Source organism: Colletotrichum phormii (genome assembly GCF_030913505.1).
Source record: "Colletotrichum phormii strain CBS 102054 chromosome Unknown BDP81scaffold_12, whole genome shotgun sequence".
NCBI lineage: Eukaryota > Fungi > Ascomycota > Sordariomycetes > Glomerellales > Glomerellaceae > Colletotrichum > Colletotrichum phormii.
The window spans coordinates 17,595-34,260 of record NW_026851454.1 but is presented as its reverse complement, the minus strand read 5'-3'; the positions used below and the strand labels follow the sequence as shown (position 1 = coordinate 34,260).

General features: G+C 54.3%; 5 protein-coding genes across 5 annotated transcripts; 4 read left to right on the top strand and 1 right to left on the bottom strand.

Moving 5' to 3' along the window:
- Positions 1–625: 625 nt before the first annotated feature.
- Positions 626–2,067, top strand: BDP81DRAFT_429668 (uncharacterized protein). Its single transcript, XM_060590536.1, has one exon. It carries the CDS (start codon positions 1,004–1,006, stop codon positions 1,646–1,648), a length of 645 nt encoding a protein of 214 aa, XP_060444026.1. The 5' UTR covers positions 626–1,003; the 3' UTR covers positions 1,649–2,067.
- Positions 2,068–3,462: 1,395 nt separating this feature from the next.
- On the top strand, positions 3,463–6,630 carry BDP81DRAFT_321391 (uncharacterized protein; the record flags this gene model as incomplete). Its single annotated transcript, XM_060584610.1, has 2 exons — positions 3,463–4,133; positions 5,376–6,630. The coding sequence occupies 2 exons, from the start codon at positions 3,463–3,465 to the stop codon at positions 6,628–6,630; spliced, it is 1,926 nt and encodes a 641-aa protein (XP_060444025.1).
- Positions 6,631–10,484: 3,854 nt separating this feature from the next.
- BDP81DRAFT_395019 (uncharacterized protein) lies at positions 10,485–11,150 on the bottom strand (the record flags this gene model as incomplete). The annotated part of the gene is made up of 2 exons (XM_060588026.1): positions 10,485–11,010; positions 11,071–11,150. The coding sequence occupies 2 exons, from the start codon at positions 11,148–11,150 to the stop codon at positions 10,485–10,487; spliced, it is 606 nt and encodes a 201-aa protein (XP_060444024.1).
- A 142-nt stretch (positions 11,151–11,292) lies between these two features.
- BDP81DRAFT_429663 (uncharacterized protein) lies at positions 11,293–11,618 on the top strand. The gene has a single exon (XM_060590535.1). The coding sequence runs from the start codon at positions 11,332–11,334 to the stop codon at positions 11,602–11,604; it is 273 nt and encodes a 90-aa protein (XP_060444023.1). The 5' UTR covers positions 11,293–11,331; the 3' UTR covers positions 11,605–11,618.
- A 902-nt stretch (positions 11,619–12,520) lies between these two features.
- Positions 12,521–15,173, top strand: BDP81DRAFT_429660 (DNA mismatch repair protein MutL). Its single transcript, XM_060590534.1, has 3 exons — positions 12,521–12,866; positions 12,923–13,102; positions 13,162–15,173. Exons 1-3 carry the CDS (start codon positions 12,768–12,770, stop codon positions 15,106–15,108), a joined length of 2,226 nt encoding a protein of 741 aa, XP_060444022.1. The 5' UTR covers positions 12,521–12,767; the 3' UTR covers positions 15,109–15,173.
- The last annotated feature ends 1,493 nt before the right edge of the window (positions 15,174–16,666 follow it).

Here is a 16,666-nt window from a genome sequence, read left to right as displayed (position 1 = left end):
CTACTACTTGGTGCTCCGTTCGGATACCACAGTAAGTTAGTTGCCTTCCTACCCGTCGTCCGACATACCTTGCCTTACAGCGGTCTCCGAAGGCGGCACCTCACGTACGGATACCGTGGTCCTTGCCCCATGCCAATGGTATCCGAGGGTAGTAGCTGACGAGGATGGATGGTAGGCTCCCTTACCTCACCATCCAAGGCATGGTTACGGATACGGATACTTCCTCTCTCTCCAGTCTCCATCCCCGGCGTCCTCGCAAGTTACAACATCTGATGAGCACCAAACCTCTTATATATCTATCATGGTTTGTTTTTTCGATGGCTACCCCGTCGTGCGTGGCTACGCGTACGTCTTCTTCCATTCGATGCCACCATCTCAGACCCGTCATCTCATCTCTCTGTTGCGCTCGCAGGTCGATCCCTCCGCTCGCCTCTCCACATATCCCACAACCTTCTTTCGACCCCGACGACATTGCTGCATTCACACCCCTTCCCCCCCCCCCCCCCCCCCCCGGTTCTCGTTGTGCCTTTTCCTCTTCTCCCCCATGTCCCTCACCCCGTGGCCCAGTTCCACGCGTACCCACGTCCGCTCATCTGTCTCTTCCCCTACCTAAGGAGTACACTAGGTACCTTTACCCCCTGGACCCTGGGCTACCGACACCACCACCACCACCGGCATCATAACCACGAGCATCAGCAGCCACCGCCGCAAACCTGTGTGCAGCGATTACAACGTTGGCTCGAGCGTTGCCATGCGTTCCGTCAGTACGTACCCCGACATACCTGGCTCGAACGGTCTCGCCTCGTCCTGCTTTACCCCCTCTGAACGAAGCCATAGCACACACGGCCACATGGGCTGTCAACTGCTGTCCATGTTCTTTGTCCTGGCGTGTGCCTGGGTTAGCTATCCTTTTCTATCCGTATCTGCAAGGTACTCAAGAAATGAAAAAGGATATTAGCACAGAAGATCGATCATCCTTTCCAACGTCTCACACTACACTTCTATGTCCGAAGTACCTACGTACGGATGCTCTTCTGCTCATTACTTGCTTCTTCTCTTTCGCAGATTCAATGTCCTCTTTTCCCCACTCTCTGCCGCCTCCACACCCCTCCAAGCTCTCTTCAATACCATCAATATCAGGTCAATCTTACACTTCCTCCACTCTCTCCCGCTGCCTGTCTTCATCCTGGTTTGGTCTCTACCCTTTCTAGTGTCTACCTTGACTTGGAGAGACCATACTCCGTACCCCCCGGGTGTTGGTCTGTCTCCTCCCCCTCCATCTACATGCTCGCCTAGGTATCCGTACCCTCCATTCATCCATCCCATCTCATCCTTGTACGAATTCATCCCATCCCATCCCATCCATCCCATCCATCCCTATCCATCCCTATCCACCAGTCAGTCTTCTTTTCCTCCTTCCTGGCTCCCGGTTACATTGTACATAATCTGCCATCTGCTACCGGCTCCGACATTCGAGACAACGTTCACCCCTCCCTGTCCACTCCCACCTGAACCATCCCTCCTTCGCATCCCCAATCAAATTTGGTACTCTGCACGCTACATACTGGCCGTCACGGCTAACTTGCCAAAGTCATTAGGGAAGAGACACAGAGAGGGAGAGCCTGCAGGCGCAATGAAGCCCTTTTGATTTTCACCGTAAATTATTCTTGCATCTTATTTCTCCGTCCCCTCTCTATTCCTGCTAGCTTTCTCTCACTTTTTTGGCCTTGGCCACGCCCGCCGCAGTCCCGTCCCGTGTCCGCATCTTCCTTCACTCAGCCTTTACTTTCACTGGACTGTGGCCCCAACTGACTCTTGTCTCCCCCACTGTCTTATTACGTTGTGGCTTCATACGTGCCTGTTTTAATCTCATCCAGGAACCCTCAGACCCAGCGCTACTATCGCCATCGCTACCGCCAACCAATATTATCATCTCCTCCCTGGCCAGTGTACTGACTGCTTCAAGTTACTGGTCTTATGGTTTTTGCTGCCCACGGCTGATAATGCTGCCGGTTGATGTTTTTTTCTCTTTTCCTTTCTCTCTCTCTCTCTTACTCACACACACACACACACTCTCTCTCTCTCTCTCTCTCTCTCTCTCGCATGCTCGCTCGCACACTTCCTCGCCCTCTCTTATTACTCTGTCCTTTTGTCTTCTACACGCCCCCCTCTCGTTCCCTCGCACTCAAGACGGAGACCTCGCAGAAAGCACTGTACCTTACCTCGTCCCAATCTGCACACACTCACACACACACACACACACCTCTCACACACAGACGCGCGGAGAATTGTCGTTGAACAGGGGATCGTGATGGCATAGCCCTCTACCCTTGATTAGCAGCCACTCTAAAGACGTCGACCAGGGTGTTTGTTCCCTGGCCTACCTTTCCCTCGACCAGATCAACCCTGAACCACACACCCTAGCTTCATCTCAATTGCCCCCCCCCCCCCCTTCCCCTCGTAGGTCTAGCAAGCCTGCCTCCAGTCACACAAAAACCGACCGGGAGCCACCGATCGACTGCTCCCAAAAAAAAAAAAAAAAAAGCCTATGGGTCCTTCTCTCCAACATATCCAGCCCTCGAGAAATAACGCTTCTTTATTCCGACCGCCGAGAGGAGAGAGAATCGGAGAGACAAAAAGAGGCTAGGGGTAGACTAGATCTACATCGTCTTCCTCCCTTTTCTCTACTTCCGCCCTTCTCTTTCTCTTACTCCATCACTTATACAACCGTACCCAAAGACAGGTCGCCGGTACGCAGGTATCCAGCCATCTATCTCCGCATCCCGTGCCTGAGGTTCTGTCGTGGTACCTCCTGCAACTGTCCGCATCAGCATCGCGCTCGACAACCCGCCAGCATCGCCGCAAGGAGCTTCATTGGACCTTGGAGGGTCATTGTGCGAGTGTCCCGCTACAGCAGCCTCGTCGTCTTACAGCACCAGCCGCTGCATCTGATCATTTTTGCCTGCTTTCATAGGACAGCTGGATCGGCCTTTGCGATTCTCACACCTGGCACGAACGCCCGGTTGAGTGTTTAAAGACGGCGCGCGAACTTGCATTGTCTTTGAAATACCCGCTGGTTCAGACTTTTGCTATTCGCCATATCGAGTATTTCTTCGGAAACCACAAGAGAGCTTTCTCCTTCCCATCGGGATTGGTATTTCGAGACTGTGTGGGCAAGAGGGGGAATTCAACTCATCCGACCCAAAGGAAAAGGTATCTTTCGAGCGGAACCACAACGTTCATCCGTCCTTGAGTAAAGGAAGGGGTATTATATTCGGACCTGGAGCAAGCATAAAAGCGCAACGACGAGCTTCAGAACATCGACAGCAGCACACGACGGACCGATATCGTCTCGCGATAGTTCCGGCCTTTCGCAACAGTCTGGGAAACGAGGCGTCGTCTGAACAAAGACGTGGAGAGCTCCTCGACCCGGATGCCCAGTGAAGCTGCATCACAACATCCATGCAAGCCATAAGTAGCGATTGCGATACGTCGTCTACCTCGTTCGGCCAGCGCCGAGGCATTTCCGATCTGGCGCGATTCGCCCTCGACCTGACCTGGGCAACGCCAACAAGAGCAGAGTCCGAGACTCCTGCTCGACCCAGAGCATATCCTTCCCCGCCCATGTCAGGGTCTCCTCCTCTTCCGCCCAAGCCAAATCCAGAGGCTGGTGACCGAGGGCAACTGCATGGCAGCTATCCGTCCACCAGCCCGCAAGATGCCTACCGGGGAGGACTGCCGCCAACGACGATACCGCAAGGCGACTACCGAGGACCTCCGCCTCCGCCGCACTCCTTGCCGCCGCCCCAACCCCGATCATATCACCCCGAACAGCAGGACAGGATGCCTTACTCATACCCTCGACCCGACGACCACCTGCGGACTGCGCCTTCAGGATACGCACACCTGGCAAACCAGGCAAGCCAGGCCTTGCAGCAGCGGGCTCCTCCGCCCTACATGCACATGTCTGGGCCACCGCCGCCACAACCAACAGGACCCCATCAGCATGGTTACGCATCAACCATGTCGCAGACATCCCAGGACAGCGGTCCCTATACGTCTCCGAAGACGCAAAGAAAGACAAAGGGCCATGTGGCATCAGCTTGTGTGCCATGTAAAAGAGCCCATCTTCGGTAGGTTACCACTCTCCCCGCAGATATCCCAAGTGAGACGCGCGGTGGTATTTTGATACGGTGACGCTGACATTTGGTTTAGATGCGACGGTACGTACGACTGACTGGCTAGCTTGCTAGGCCATTTTTGAGATTTTTTTTTTTTCTCGTTTTGCGTTTTTCTTTGCGTTGTTAATTTTTTTTGCATTGTCCTTTCGGCTGGGGGATCGACCAAAAGAGGAAACTCCCGCGGACTGCAAGGAACCAGTACTGCAGCCATCGGGCGCATGCGGCTCCAAATCTCTGGGGAACAACACTTGACATCATTATCGGTCAAGAGGCACCGAGAGTGAATCTGGACGCGGCATTAACCTAGCAAGGCGTACGGGCGTTGCGACACTCGAAGCAGCGCAGGGATCAACCCCTTGACCTGAGACCGATGCTGAGGGGAAGACGATCCCGTCTGGGAGGATCATTCGCAGAAAACTCGGACGGAGGAGTTGAGATGGCTGAGTTGAATGGGATGGCGCATGCCGTCAACCAAGTCTTGCTTGGGCTGTGCGGTGTCCGTGAGCCCAACTGGACTGGCGTCAGTCAGTCCTGTCAGCAGAAGATGTGCTGGTGTGTTCCTTGGCCGGACTTCCGCGCCGGGATTCTCAGCTCCTCCAGCTTTCCAACCTCACGACCAAGCGATCGGCCAACCCTGCCAACGTACCCAACGACTACCGTGTCTTGCGCCGTCTGGTTCCTGGACCCGTTCGCTCCGGAGTGTCGGCCCGGCATTTTGGGAAGATTGGCGGGTAACAGCCGGCACACCCGGGAGCGACCCTCGAATCTTGATTATGGTTAGGGATGCGGTGAACTCGCCAATCGCGTGTCGTTGGACTGGGTGTGGTTGCTATCGAATGTGCCATGTCTGAAACAGAAAGCGGAGGCGGTTTTCCCTTTCGCGAGAGCTTTCTGGGTGGACTCGGGCTGGTCGATCGCTGCTCCGTCTGGTCTGGTCGCGGGATGATCCAAGTGGACAGAACTAGCGTGTCATTGACGTGTCGGATGCGACGCATGGCAGCTGGGGTAGGAAAAGCAACCAAATGTCTAAGCCACGCGACTGACGAGCAAGTGCCCGTTGGAAGACGTCATGTAAGCTTTTTGGCTTGACGTGATGGTGGTGCCGCTTTTGCACTTACAACAGCTTTGGATCGTGCGCTTGCTTGCTTTCTTTTTTGGTGTGGAGAAAGAGAACACACGACAAACGGATGACAGTTTCGCTGACTTGCTCTTGCGACAAATAGCTCAACGGCCCTGTTCGAGATGCACAAGCAACGGCAAGGAAGACGCTTGCGTCGACGTGCAACACAAGAAGCGTGGCCGCCCGCGGCTGAGAGACGACCGAGAAGCCCGCTATGGCCCCTCGACATATCAGCATCCCCAGGATGCCGCCGCCGCCGCAGCGGCAGCAAGGAGACCGCCGCTGAGCCACTACTCGGCTGGCACTCCCATCTCAGGGTACGATGACCCCATCCGAGGCAGTCACTCCTATCGCGTTCTAAAGTCTCAACCAAGCGAACCCATTGCACCTCGGTATCTGGACAGAGCTCCTATGGGCGAGGCGAACCTGTACAGCCAGCCCCCGTCTCTCGCGTCCGGTTCGCCTGAGCCAGTCGTCTTCTTGACCACAGAGCTGGAGATTGCGCGCGCTTCGCCAGCTTTCGCTGACGCCGTCGGAATCCCCAACGTCAGAGGCCGCTCCCTATTCGACATCGTCGTGCCCACTGAGCGTGAAAAGCTCCAGAGCCATCAACGGCAGATACAAGAAGAGCGAACAAGAAAGGACCCCGTCTACCTACCTCCTATTTTCGGCAGGCAGGAGCAAGAGCGTGTCTTTGACTCCTTGCGATTCGAGGCCGATGAGATTTCGCGGTTCCAGCTCGACCGTCAAGACTTCTTCGTTTTCGCAGCGAGCGATGGACAGCCGAGGTCGTATTCCGTGCGCCTGGGATTGGCCAAGCGTGAATCGATTTACTTCATCGTCCTTCTCGTCAATGCCGCACCGCGGTATCCTTATCCCTCGCCATCGCCGCATGCACGCGAGATGCCGTACCCTTATCCGCCCCAACAGCAGGCGTACGCGCAGCACACCCCCGTCTCTGCCACGTTCGAGCAGCCGAGACCTCGATTCGGAGAAGGCGCACTTGCGCCGCGCCCATCCCCTGGCCAACCTCTGCACATGGCTTCTGGCTTAAGCCCCGGCATCAGTCCTGGCATGCCCTCATATGCAGCCTCACCCAGCCGTCCCGAGTACGCCAGCGGACCCTCATCGTACCAGATCCCTCGCAGTGAACTGCCGCCGACCGCTCGGCCGCCGCAGCCATCTTTCCAGTTGCCTCCGATCCGAGCTGGCCCCCACCAACCTCCTCAGTCAGAGTCCTCTTCCTGGCAGAGAGACGAACGATCAGGACGAGTCGATATCGGTGGCCTGCTCGAGAAGCCGGACCCGCAGCAACGACGTCCGCAATGAGTAATGACTTCCTGCCGCCCTAGCGGTCGTGGTCGATAATAATTCGCTTCATCCGGCTCGGTGTACGTTTCCTTCGCAGCGTCGATTGAGGCTACATTCGAGCCCAAATTCCTGGTCCGTTGACATTTTTGACCGTGTGTTCAGATGGACGGACGTTTGTCCAAATTGTCCGTCTCTTGTACTTGTATCGAGTTCCCTTCGTTTCCATGTTCGCCCCATCGGGCCCATCGCTGTTGTTTTTCCGGCGGCCACGAGCCGTCACGAGATACCACTTGTATAACCACCAACCTTTTTGCTTTTTGTTCACCCCCCCTGCACATATTGCTTTCCTCCTGCTACCAATTGGGGCATTTTGGCATCCGTTTGGGCGTTCTCTCTTTGGCTTTGATTCCCTGGGCTGGGCAGGTTGCGTCTGTTGTTGCATCCAAATCCAATGCTGAATGATGTTGGAGAGTGTAGGAATATGGCCCGTCGTCTCCAAAGAGGTTGGCGGCGGAATGAGAGGAGCCATGAGGCGGCCATATGCGTGTCTTTGTTGCTGTCTGGGCCCGCAGACACAGTTTTCTTCTTATATCCCTCAAAAGAAGGCCCACCCGGCGATTCCTTGCCAACTACCGTATTGCTCCGTTCATGTTGCCTTGCTCCCAATGTGCCCCAGTGTCGTTGTGTTCGTCGTGTAACTTGAGCTACTGTGATGGTGGGTAATATCCGAAATCGTCATGATGGCCTCCGGGATGACGATGACTGCCGACTCCAGAGTCTCCAAAAGCCCCAAGTCGACAAGAGGCTGGTCCCGACGATACTTCGACGAACAACCCAAGGCGTGATGAGATGACTCTTTGTTTGCTTCCATAATTTGAAGGAGAACATGGCCAGACGAGCGGGGGAAGGGCGAGGTCGCAGACTTTTGACGGGAGAGTTGCCCCATTACTCAGGTCCGGGGATTACGGAGACCGTCGGAAGAGGTCAGTGCGGTAGGCCATCTGCCGCAATTCCGGCAGGTCAACCCGGGGGACTGTTTATCGTAGCCATGGCTATGGAGCGTTGATAAAGGGGTGTTCCATGCTTCATGTTGCGGGAGTGTGGTGGAGGGGCCAGTGTGCACCGGCAGGGTGGTATAGGAGTGAGATGCTCGGGAGAGCAAAATATTGCGAGAGCCCGGCCGGGAGGTGAATAGAGGGAAAAGGAGTAGGAAGGGAAGGGGGGGGTTTAGACAAGAAAGAGAGAGACGGCCGTTGTATAATAAGAGAAAGAGGAGAGGCGGCTAGAGCAAAGAACGATGTTCGGCTGCCACTGCAACAATAGGCCCGTAGATAATTTAAACCACCTTGGTTCATAAGACTGCAATGAAATGGATTGGTCACTCACTTGAACACCCCATCCAACGTTTCGTTTCCCCCTTCGGCCGGCCACCCCTGCCTGGCCCTCCCTTTTCTGCAGTCTACTGCGCAAGTCAAATCTGCGACTTCAGCAATAGCTCGCCCGTGCCCATTCAGGCGCCCAGCCGGGCAGCCGGCGGATGCGGATGCGGATGCGCGCGTCCTATTGTACCCATCTGCGTGCGTTGCGTTGCGTTTTTGCGTCCCTTGTGTCCAATGCAAGTGGTGCATGCGGAAGTGTGTGTCATTTCGCGTGGCTCTTAGTTGCATCCGCATTGGAAGGTATAATCCGGCCCTGGTACTGGATTGGTGCTGCCGTCCGCTTGAAGCATTGGGTGAGGATGGATGATAATCGCTCGGTCTGGTTTTGGACACTATTTTTACCTCTCTTGCCGATGAACCATTGCATATAATCCATGATCTTGAGTGATGAGAAGCGAGAGTGGGCGATATGAGATGGGGCCGAGGATGAAAGAGAGTGGGAGGGAGGAAGAGAAGGATGGTGGAGGGGGGACGGATTATCGGGAGTTTTCCTCGGGAGGTCCATGGTTCTTGTTTGGACGTTCGGGATGGATTGATGTTGCCATTGGCTCGATTCATAGTCTCTGACAGCTCTGTGTCTCTCCGTGTGTTGCATATCCTTTTGCTTTCTTCGGCATTGGCTCGACTGTTGTGTTTGGTTTTGTGCTTCTGTGGCAGCGTTAGCCTGCCCAGTCTCGAGGGCGAGCTTTCTTCATGCCGTCAGCTGATGGGCATGTATGTCCGTTTCTTCATCGTCGACGTTTCCGCAGATCTTTCCTTCGGTCGTGTGCCGTAATGTGGGCAGCATCCCCCAACAAAGTAAGAGAGTAACAGACTGAGCGGGACTCGAGAGATGAGGTGAGAGAAAAAGATGTAATGTTCAGGGGGTCTTGAGTTGACCGTCGTCTTCTGTTCCCCCCTCCTCGGGCATCTCACTCTTTTTGTCTCTCGTCCTGCGTAGTCAAATCGTTCGTGCGTCCCTTTATTTTACCCCAGAAGCCCAACCGAAAGGAGGGACAGGGAAACGAGCGAGGAAACGAAACGAAACAAAACGGGCTTGCGGTGGATCCAACCACCGAGGCACCAGCCAGGGGAATGGGATGAAGAGGTGCAGGGAGAAGCACTAGAGGTTGCTCGTTACGGTTGAGAAAAATCTCCGAGACGGAGCCGGGCAGATTGTTGGTGGCCCAAAAGAGTTTTTCATTCGGTCATTGTGCATCTTTGGGTGGGTATACTTTTCCAATATTGAGAACCACGGACGACACCCTTGACCGTTCAGCTGATCAGCGGAATCGAAAGAAATTGAGGGATGTGAGAAGATTTTGAATTGGTGTGCTTTGTTGGCGAAAAGAAACGAGGCAGTTTCCCTCATGGTTGAGAATTGAGACTTTGGGCTGCCGGCGGGAGAGGACACCACCACATGTTCGCATTCGTCCGAGCGACGGAGACCACCACCCAAAGTTGAAACGCTGATGGACATATTGGGAAGTGTAGTGGATGCGAACAGCTGAAAGAGGAAAGACGCGGCAGGGGTTTGTAATTGTCTATTTGCTATTCCGGGAAGGGGGAAGACGCCGTCTGTTGCAAACACGAGGCGTTGAGTTGTGCCGCTCGGGTGACTCTGAAGAGTACGGAGAAAACCAAGAAAATATGTGAACGAGAAGAAGAAGAAGAAGAAGAAGAAGAAGAAGAAGAAGCAAATCCCAATGCGAAAAGGAAACCGTCTTGAGAAGTTGAGAGCATCGACCTGAAACAAAAGAGGCGCTGCCGAACGATATTCATGATTGTCACTGGATTCGGCCCTCTGCGTTCTTGACGTCTCCAGCGCGCTAGACCGCGAAAGGGTCGCAAGGGGGAGGGCGAAGGTTCCTGAAATGGACTCTTCGGCACCCTGAACAGTGGTTGTTTGCAGCGCACATGGGAAAGGCGCATACGGTTAAGGTTGTTTCGAAACGGGCCTCGCATGGCAGCCAGGTCCTGTGGCCGCTCGTTTGCTTGGGGGGAGATGGGGGAGAGGAAATGAAGGAGGGGCGCCGGATAGTGGCGGTGCCGGCCGCTAAACCACGACGTGGGAAAGCTAGCCGCACTATCAACGCCGGTCCTGTTGTCGACAGCTGTCAGTCGTGTTCGCAATGCTCATTGCCGTAGTTGAAAGACCGAGGGAGGACTTCTTCCCACTGCCGTGTCGCTGGTGAGCCGTTGTAATCGAGGCATGGCGCCGTCTGCTGAAGGCGATGAGTAGAATACTGTACGGATAGAACGAGAGGTATCCGAGCCACGCGAGGTGCTGGGGTCCTAGGTCTATCGAGAGGCCCTACGGATACTAGACTCTGATAAGAGAGGGGCGATGCTGCGTTGCCGGTGGATGTTGGGCGGTAGGCCGTCCTGTTCCTGCATGAATGGCATCATGGAAGGGTTGATGCTTCAATGGTGGCGGCGCCAAACGCCCGCTTCTCAACCGTTTCTTGGAGAGTTTGATTCGTGGCTGGCTTGTCGTTCGACCGTGTTCTGGCGGTCGCTGTCATTCTCGTGGCCATGCTCGGAGCCATGCCCGGAGTGCGGGCTAGCACTGCGAATAGGAGGCTTGACTCGGTAGGCGAGTGTCTTGCGCCGCTTGCTGTCTGGCACCTGGGCTTGCGGTTGGGTGTCAAGAGGCGCCGATGTATTCGTCGTCAACCTGCGACTTGCATTCATGGCCTCCCTGGCCTCATGATGCTGCTGATCGAGCTCGTGTTGTAGCTTATCGGGTGACGGCGGCGTGCTATCGTCGAATACCTCATCGATGTCCCGTTTCCTGCCAAGCTGAAGTAACCCCGACGGTTGAGGGATTTGCATGTCCATCAAACTCTCAGCATGGGACAGAGGAGCAAGAGGACTTCGGGGGATACGCCGGCCGGGTGTCAAGGATGGGTCCGAAATGATAGGATCTGGTGAAGGTAGTCTTGAGCTCCATCCGCTGGACCCGCTGTCAGACGTGACACTACAACCATGCACGTAGTGGCAGTGGTGGGCCTGCTTGGGACCAGGGGGGCCAGCTTACCTCGCACTCGAGAGATGGGTGCGTGTCGAGGCCACGCCGTCGTCACCTGCGGTGCTTCCTGATGGCTCGTCTTTGCACATGGCAGGCGCCGCTAGCAGCGTACGTGGAGTTGGTTAGTGTTGGACTGACAATGGTCCAAAGAGAGGGTACAGCAATCTCTGCAGAGATGCCCAGGCGGCCGGCGCTGGAGCGGGCAGTTCGGATGCTTGTCGTTATATTTTGGCCAGTTCTGAGCAAGTGCACGGTTCCCAAACGACGACCATGTGCCGGCCTGGGTTATTGGCGGTAATCGTGGCGGTTTGTGCGCGAGAAGCCCTGTTTGTCGACTTCATGCGAGGAGCCGTGGTTTGGGGTGCTTCGCCAGGATTCATGATCATGAGGCAAGACTTTCGGTATCCGAAGCATATTGGTGAATGTGCAAGTGATGGCAAAGGCCTGCTCTTCTCTATTCCATTGGAGGTTTCTCCAGCGAACAATGAGGGCGTTCATGTTGGGCCGAGGTCAGGGCATGTCTCGGAGTGTGCCGCTATCTGAGTCACCGTTCAAGGGACGAAGTTCTTCAGAGGGTTTCTGCATAGCAGGCTCGTTGACCAAAGTCCTAGGCGTTCTCGACAGAATACAATCGATCTAGTTGTGGTTCCGTTTGAACCTGATGGTTGGGATTGGTGGGTGGCATTTCCTTGACTATTGGAGACTTTCGGTGTCCAACGCCGCCACAGCCTCCACGCGAGGGGGATGTGTCAATGGCGGTGGCTTCGGTGAATCTGATCGATGGACTACATCGACAGTCCCTAGTTTGATCATTGGCGATCTTTGCTTCCAGGGCTGGCTGGTCAGCCTCAGATCGAAGCCTGGCATCATTGCAAATAGCGTACGACTGCGAAGATCGATCAGAAATGATCTTTCCGCGATCCAGTCTTGCGGACTCGACGGTAGGCTAGCGTCGTTACGGATACATCTGGATGGACGAATATCAACGTCCGAAGCGGCAATCCGAGTGCCGTATTATGCAAAATTATGTCCGGTGCACATTGCTCAGATAACGGTGAAGACGACATTAGGTTGATTACTGCAAGCCTGTGAATCGTGGTATTGAGTCTGAGGGCATATTGATGTTCTAGGATGCATATCGTTGTAGCAACCCAGATGGAAGGTTAGGTTAGGTTGTTGAAGTGATGTGCAGATGGATGTGGGACAGTGGGTAAAGGACGGCGACCACGGTGTGTACCGAGGTAGCTGAAGTGCCCGAGGGAACTTACCTAAGCACCTAAAGTAAGGTAGGTTTCACCCTTCATTAAGTGGTTTCGGCTGACTAAACAGCAACTCACGTGAAGACGCGCCAGAATCAGGGTAGTGGGCCCGGCAGTCGCGACTCCCATCTTCCTGGTTTGTATCCGTACCTGGCCGGCAGTCGGCATATTCAACCCTCCACTCAACTACCTCGCCTTACCTACGTACCTCCAGTTCCCAAATCGAATCTTGACTTGAGGTGGTGTGTCTCAAAGACCATATGAAGATTGTTCTTGCCCACGGTAAACACCTCCGCTAGCCACCTACGTCTTTCAAGGTCGACTAGCCGAAGCCATTGGTGGGATGATGCATCACTACTGAGCTGCCTTCCTGCCTCACTTTGATGGTGTTACATTGCCTATACCGGCCGCTAGCAACATCGAGCCCTCCCCGAACTTCAGACGGCCATGGCCGACCTCATGGAAGTCGATCCCGCTCCTTCTGCTGGCACGAAGCGGAAGGCAGAGGAAGACCCAGAGGACTCTCAGGGGCCCCGTCGCATTCGCGTGAGTTGCACTCACCGCCTCACTCGGTGTGCTACACTTCTGACGTGCACGTGCAGGCGCTCGACCAGAATGTAGTCAATAAAATCGCCGCTGGAGAGATCATTGTTGCCCCCGTCAATGCCCTGAAAGAATTGATCGAGAATTCCGTTGACGCGGGTGCCACTGCCCTCGAGGTATTGATCAAGGAGGGTGGCCTCAAACTTCTGCAAATTACCGACAATGGATGCGGTATTCAGGTATGACATGGCATGCCTCTTCTTCATAGATTTATCCGTTCGTTCTGACTCTTCACAAGAGAGAAGACATAGAGATTCTCTGCGAGCGTCATACGACCTCCAAGATCACCGCCTTCGAGGACCTTACCTCCATTGCCACATATGGCTTCAGAGGTGAAGCACTAGCAAGTATTAGTCACATCGCCCACCTGTCTGTGACTACCAAGACCAAAGACTCCAATTGCGCATGGCGTGCCACATACCTCGACGGCAAGCTGGCTCCTGCAAAGCCCGGTCAGTCGGCCGAGCCCAAGCCCACCGCCGGCCGTCAGGGTACGCAGATCAGCGTTGAAGACATGTTCTACAACATACCGACACGTCGAAGAGCCTTCAGGTCTCCTGCTGAGGAGTACAACAAGATTATCGACATTGTTGGACGTTACGCCATCCACTGTAAGGGAGTAGGCTTCTCATGCAAGAAGCACGGCGAATCGGGCACCAGTGTGTCTATCCAAGCCACATCAAGTGAAATCGACAGGATACGGCAGATCTATGGCTCAGGTGTCGCCAACGAATTGATGCAGTTCTCAACCTCTGAAGACCGTTGGGGGTTCAAGGCTACCGGATGGGCTACCAACGCCAATTACAACATCAAGAAAACCACATTTCTCCTATTCATCAACCACCGGTGTGTCGAGTCAACCACCATAAGGAAGGCACTCGAGCAGCTGTACGCCTCATTCTTACCCAAGGGCGGTCGGCCATTCATCTATCTCAGCCTCGAGATTGATCCTGCCCGAGTCGATGTCAACGTTCATCCTACGAAGCAAGAAGTGCATTTCCTGAACGAGGATGACGTCATCCAGTCAATATGCGAGCACATACGCTCCAAGCTGGCAGAGGTAGACACGAGTCGCACATTCATGACACAGAGCTTGCTTCCGGGTGGCCAGATGATGGAGGTATCTCCTCAGGCCGAGGGTGAAGGCACCCCATCGACGTCCGCAAGAGAAACACCAGGCTCAAAAAGACCACGGAGGAACTCTAATAACCTCGTCCGTACTGATACGAGCTTGCGAAAAATCACCAGCATGCTCCCCTCAGCCATAGCTGCTACGCCCTCCAAGGCATCCCCTGGGCTGAGTGCGGCCGCAACCGGGGCGGCTGACGAGAATGCCTTGTCTATCTCGGAGCACATTCAGTACGAAACGGTCGATAGGCCCTTCGCACCAATGAGGCTTACTAGCGTCAAGGAGCTCCGGGCCGAGGTAAGAGAAGACATGCACAACGACCTCACAGAAATCTTTGCAAATCACACATTTGTCGGTGTCGTCGACGAACGTCGTCGGTTGGCCGCTATTCAGGGCGGTGTCAAGTTGTATCTCATTGACTACGGTCGAACCTGCTACGAGTACTGCTATCAAGTCGGGCTGACAGATTTTGGTAACTTTGGCACCATCCGCTTCACGCCGCCCCTGGATCTGCGAGAGATCCTCCGCATCGGCGCCGAAGTGGAGAAGGCGAACATCGAGTCTCCCGAGGAGGACTTTAACATTGATGAAGTAGTCGGAAAGGTGGCTTCCCAGCTGATTGAGCGACGGGAAATGCTCACCGAGTACTTTTCCCTCGAAGTCTCTCCTGCGGGCGAGCTGCTCACCATCCCCCTCCTGATCAAGGGCTACACGCCTGCCATGGTCAAGTTGCCTCGTTTCCTGCTGCGTCTAGGACCTTGCGTCAACTGGGAGGATGAGAAGCTGTGTTTTGATGCCTTTTTGAAGGAGTTGGCATCGTTCTATGTGCCTGAGCAGTTGCCGCCGACGGTTGGCGGGGAGGCTGAGGAGAATGATGAGGAGACTAAGGTCGACGATCAGCTTGCGGAACGGCGGAGAAACGTGCGTTGGGCGATTGAGCATGTGTTTTTCCCTGCTTTCAAGGCGAGGTTGGTTGCGACTACGTCGTTGATGAAGGCTGCTGTGTTGGAGGTTGCTGATTTGAAGGGGTTGTATCGCGTATTTGAGAGATGCTGATGGTGAGACTCCCCATGAAGAGGCTCGGCAATAGTGATTACAATAAATTACCTATGACTACCTGAGTACCAGCACAGCGCAAGCGGCTCACCAGAGGAAGCCCCTCGGTGTCTTTTTTTCCTCGTTCCCTTTGAGCTTTTTCAAGCCACTCTCTGCCCAATCCATATGCCCATTTGCTGCATTCCATAAGGTAAATCGTGAGAAATGTCAAGTGACGCCTCACTGCGTCCATTTGGTCCCACAACTCAGATCTGACCGGTCCAGCCCCTTTTCTACGGTTAAGCCAATCTAGAGCCACGTAAGGCACCTCAAAAAAGCCAAAGTAATAAAGGTAAAAATTAAAGGTCTTCTCGAAAGTCCAAACAAAGCCCAGAGTCACTACTTGCGGGGGTCGCGCTTGCTCTCTCACATGTTCCAGCTCAGGAAAAAACCTGAACTCTTCCTTGTAGTAGCTAGCGTACCAGTGCTGCCACACTTTTCTGGCGTTAGTTTTACACGTGCGTCGGAGCTTGAAGAAGAATAAAACTTACTGAAGTCATCGCGAGCCCTGCTGCCTGATGCAATACATACTCCGGCAGCAACACAGTAGAGCGTGAAAAACAGAATCAACAACCAGCGGAGGACGTGATCGCGGGGCCGAATGACTGCCTCCCTCCTAAGGCGATCATGCTCGTCACCACGGGAAAACTTATTCCAGAGAAGGGCTATGCGAATGGGCCAGGCAACGGCAAGAAGCAAGAAGTAAAAGATAAATCCACAGAGAGCAGCCTCTTCCCAAGAGATAGAGGTGTGGAAAACAGTGCCAATTTTCAGTTGTTTGAAATTCGCCGGTATCGGTTTCCTGGGGGGGGGGGGTTCGTCGTGATGCTTGTCAAGAGGATTGGGGCTCTGCAAGTCTGGAGACCCGCTTCCTACGCTGACATCAATTTGGACTGAAGTCTTCCGCTCGTCGGCGATTTTTTCTTGTGTCGGATGTCTCTTTGTCTCAGACTGCAAGATTTCGTCCTTATCCGGGAACGGCTGATAGCATTTTGTCGGGCACTCGAAATCTGGCGGCGTAGGCTTGTCGTCACAGACCGCTGTAGATGCAATTGATTCCGCCTTTGCTTGTTTCTCATACGTATGAAGCCCCTGGCCGAAGCTGCAACAGGAAACGGAAAAGAAGAGTATCAGTAAACAATTGGAGAAGATGTTGTCGGCCGAATCCAGGGCCGGCAACCTGTTGCAAAGGCCAGTCACAGCGGCAATCTTGAACCAAAGCCAAGCAGCAGGCGTGTTTACAATCAGTGACAGGGCATACAAGCCAGCTTTCTGTACTGAAAACGGCGGAAGCAGCAGGTGACAGCCGATTTCTGGCTTCCGAACGATGGCCATCACCCTTGAAAGGCGCCCGTTGAGTTTCGACGGCCAACGCAATGCGTATTGAGCAGCGACAGATTGAAACTAAGTCGACGAGTTTCTGCTCAGTAGGCTCGGCGTCTTCGATGGTTTCCAGAACATAGAGAGAGCACGTATGTGCGACTTCAGATGTCCGTTATTGTGAAATTGAGAGAAGAGA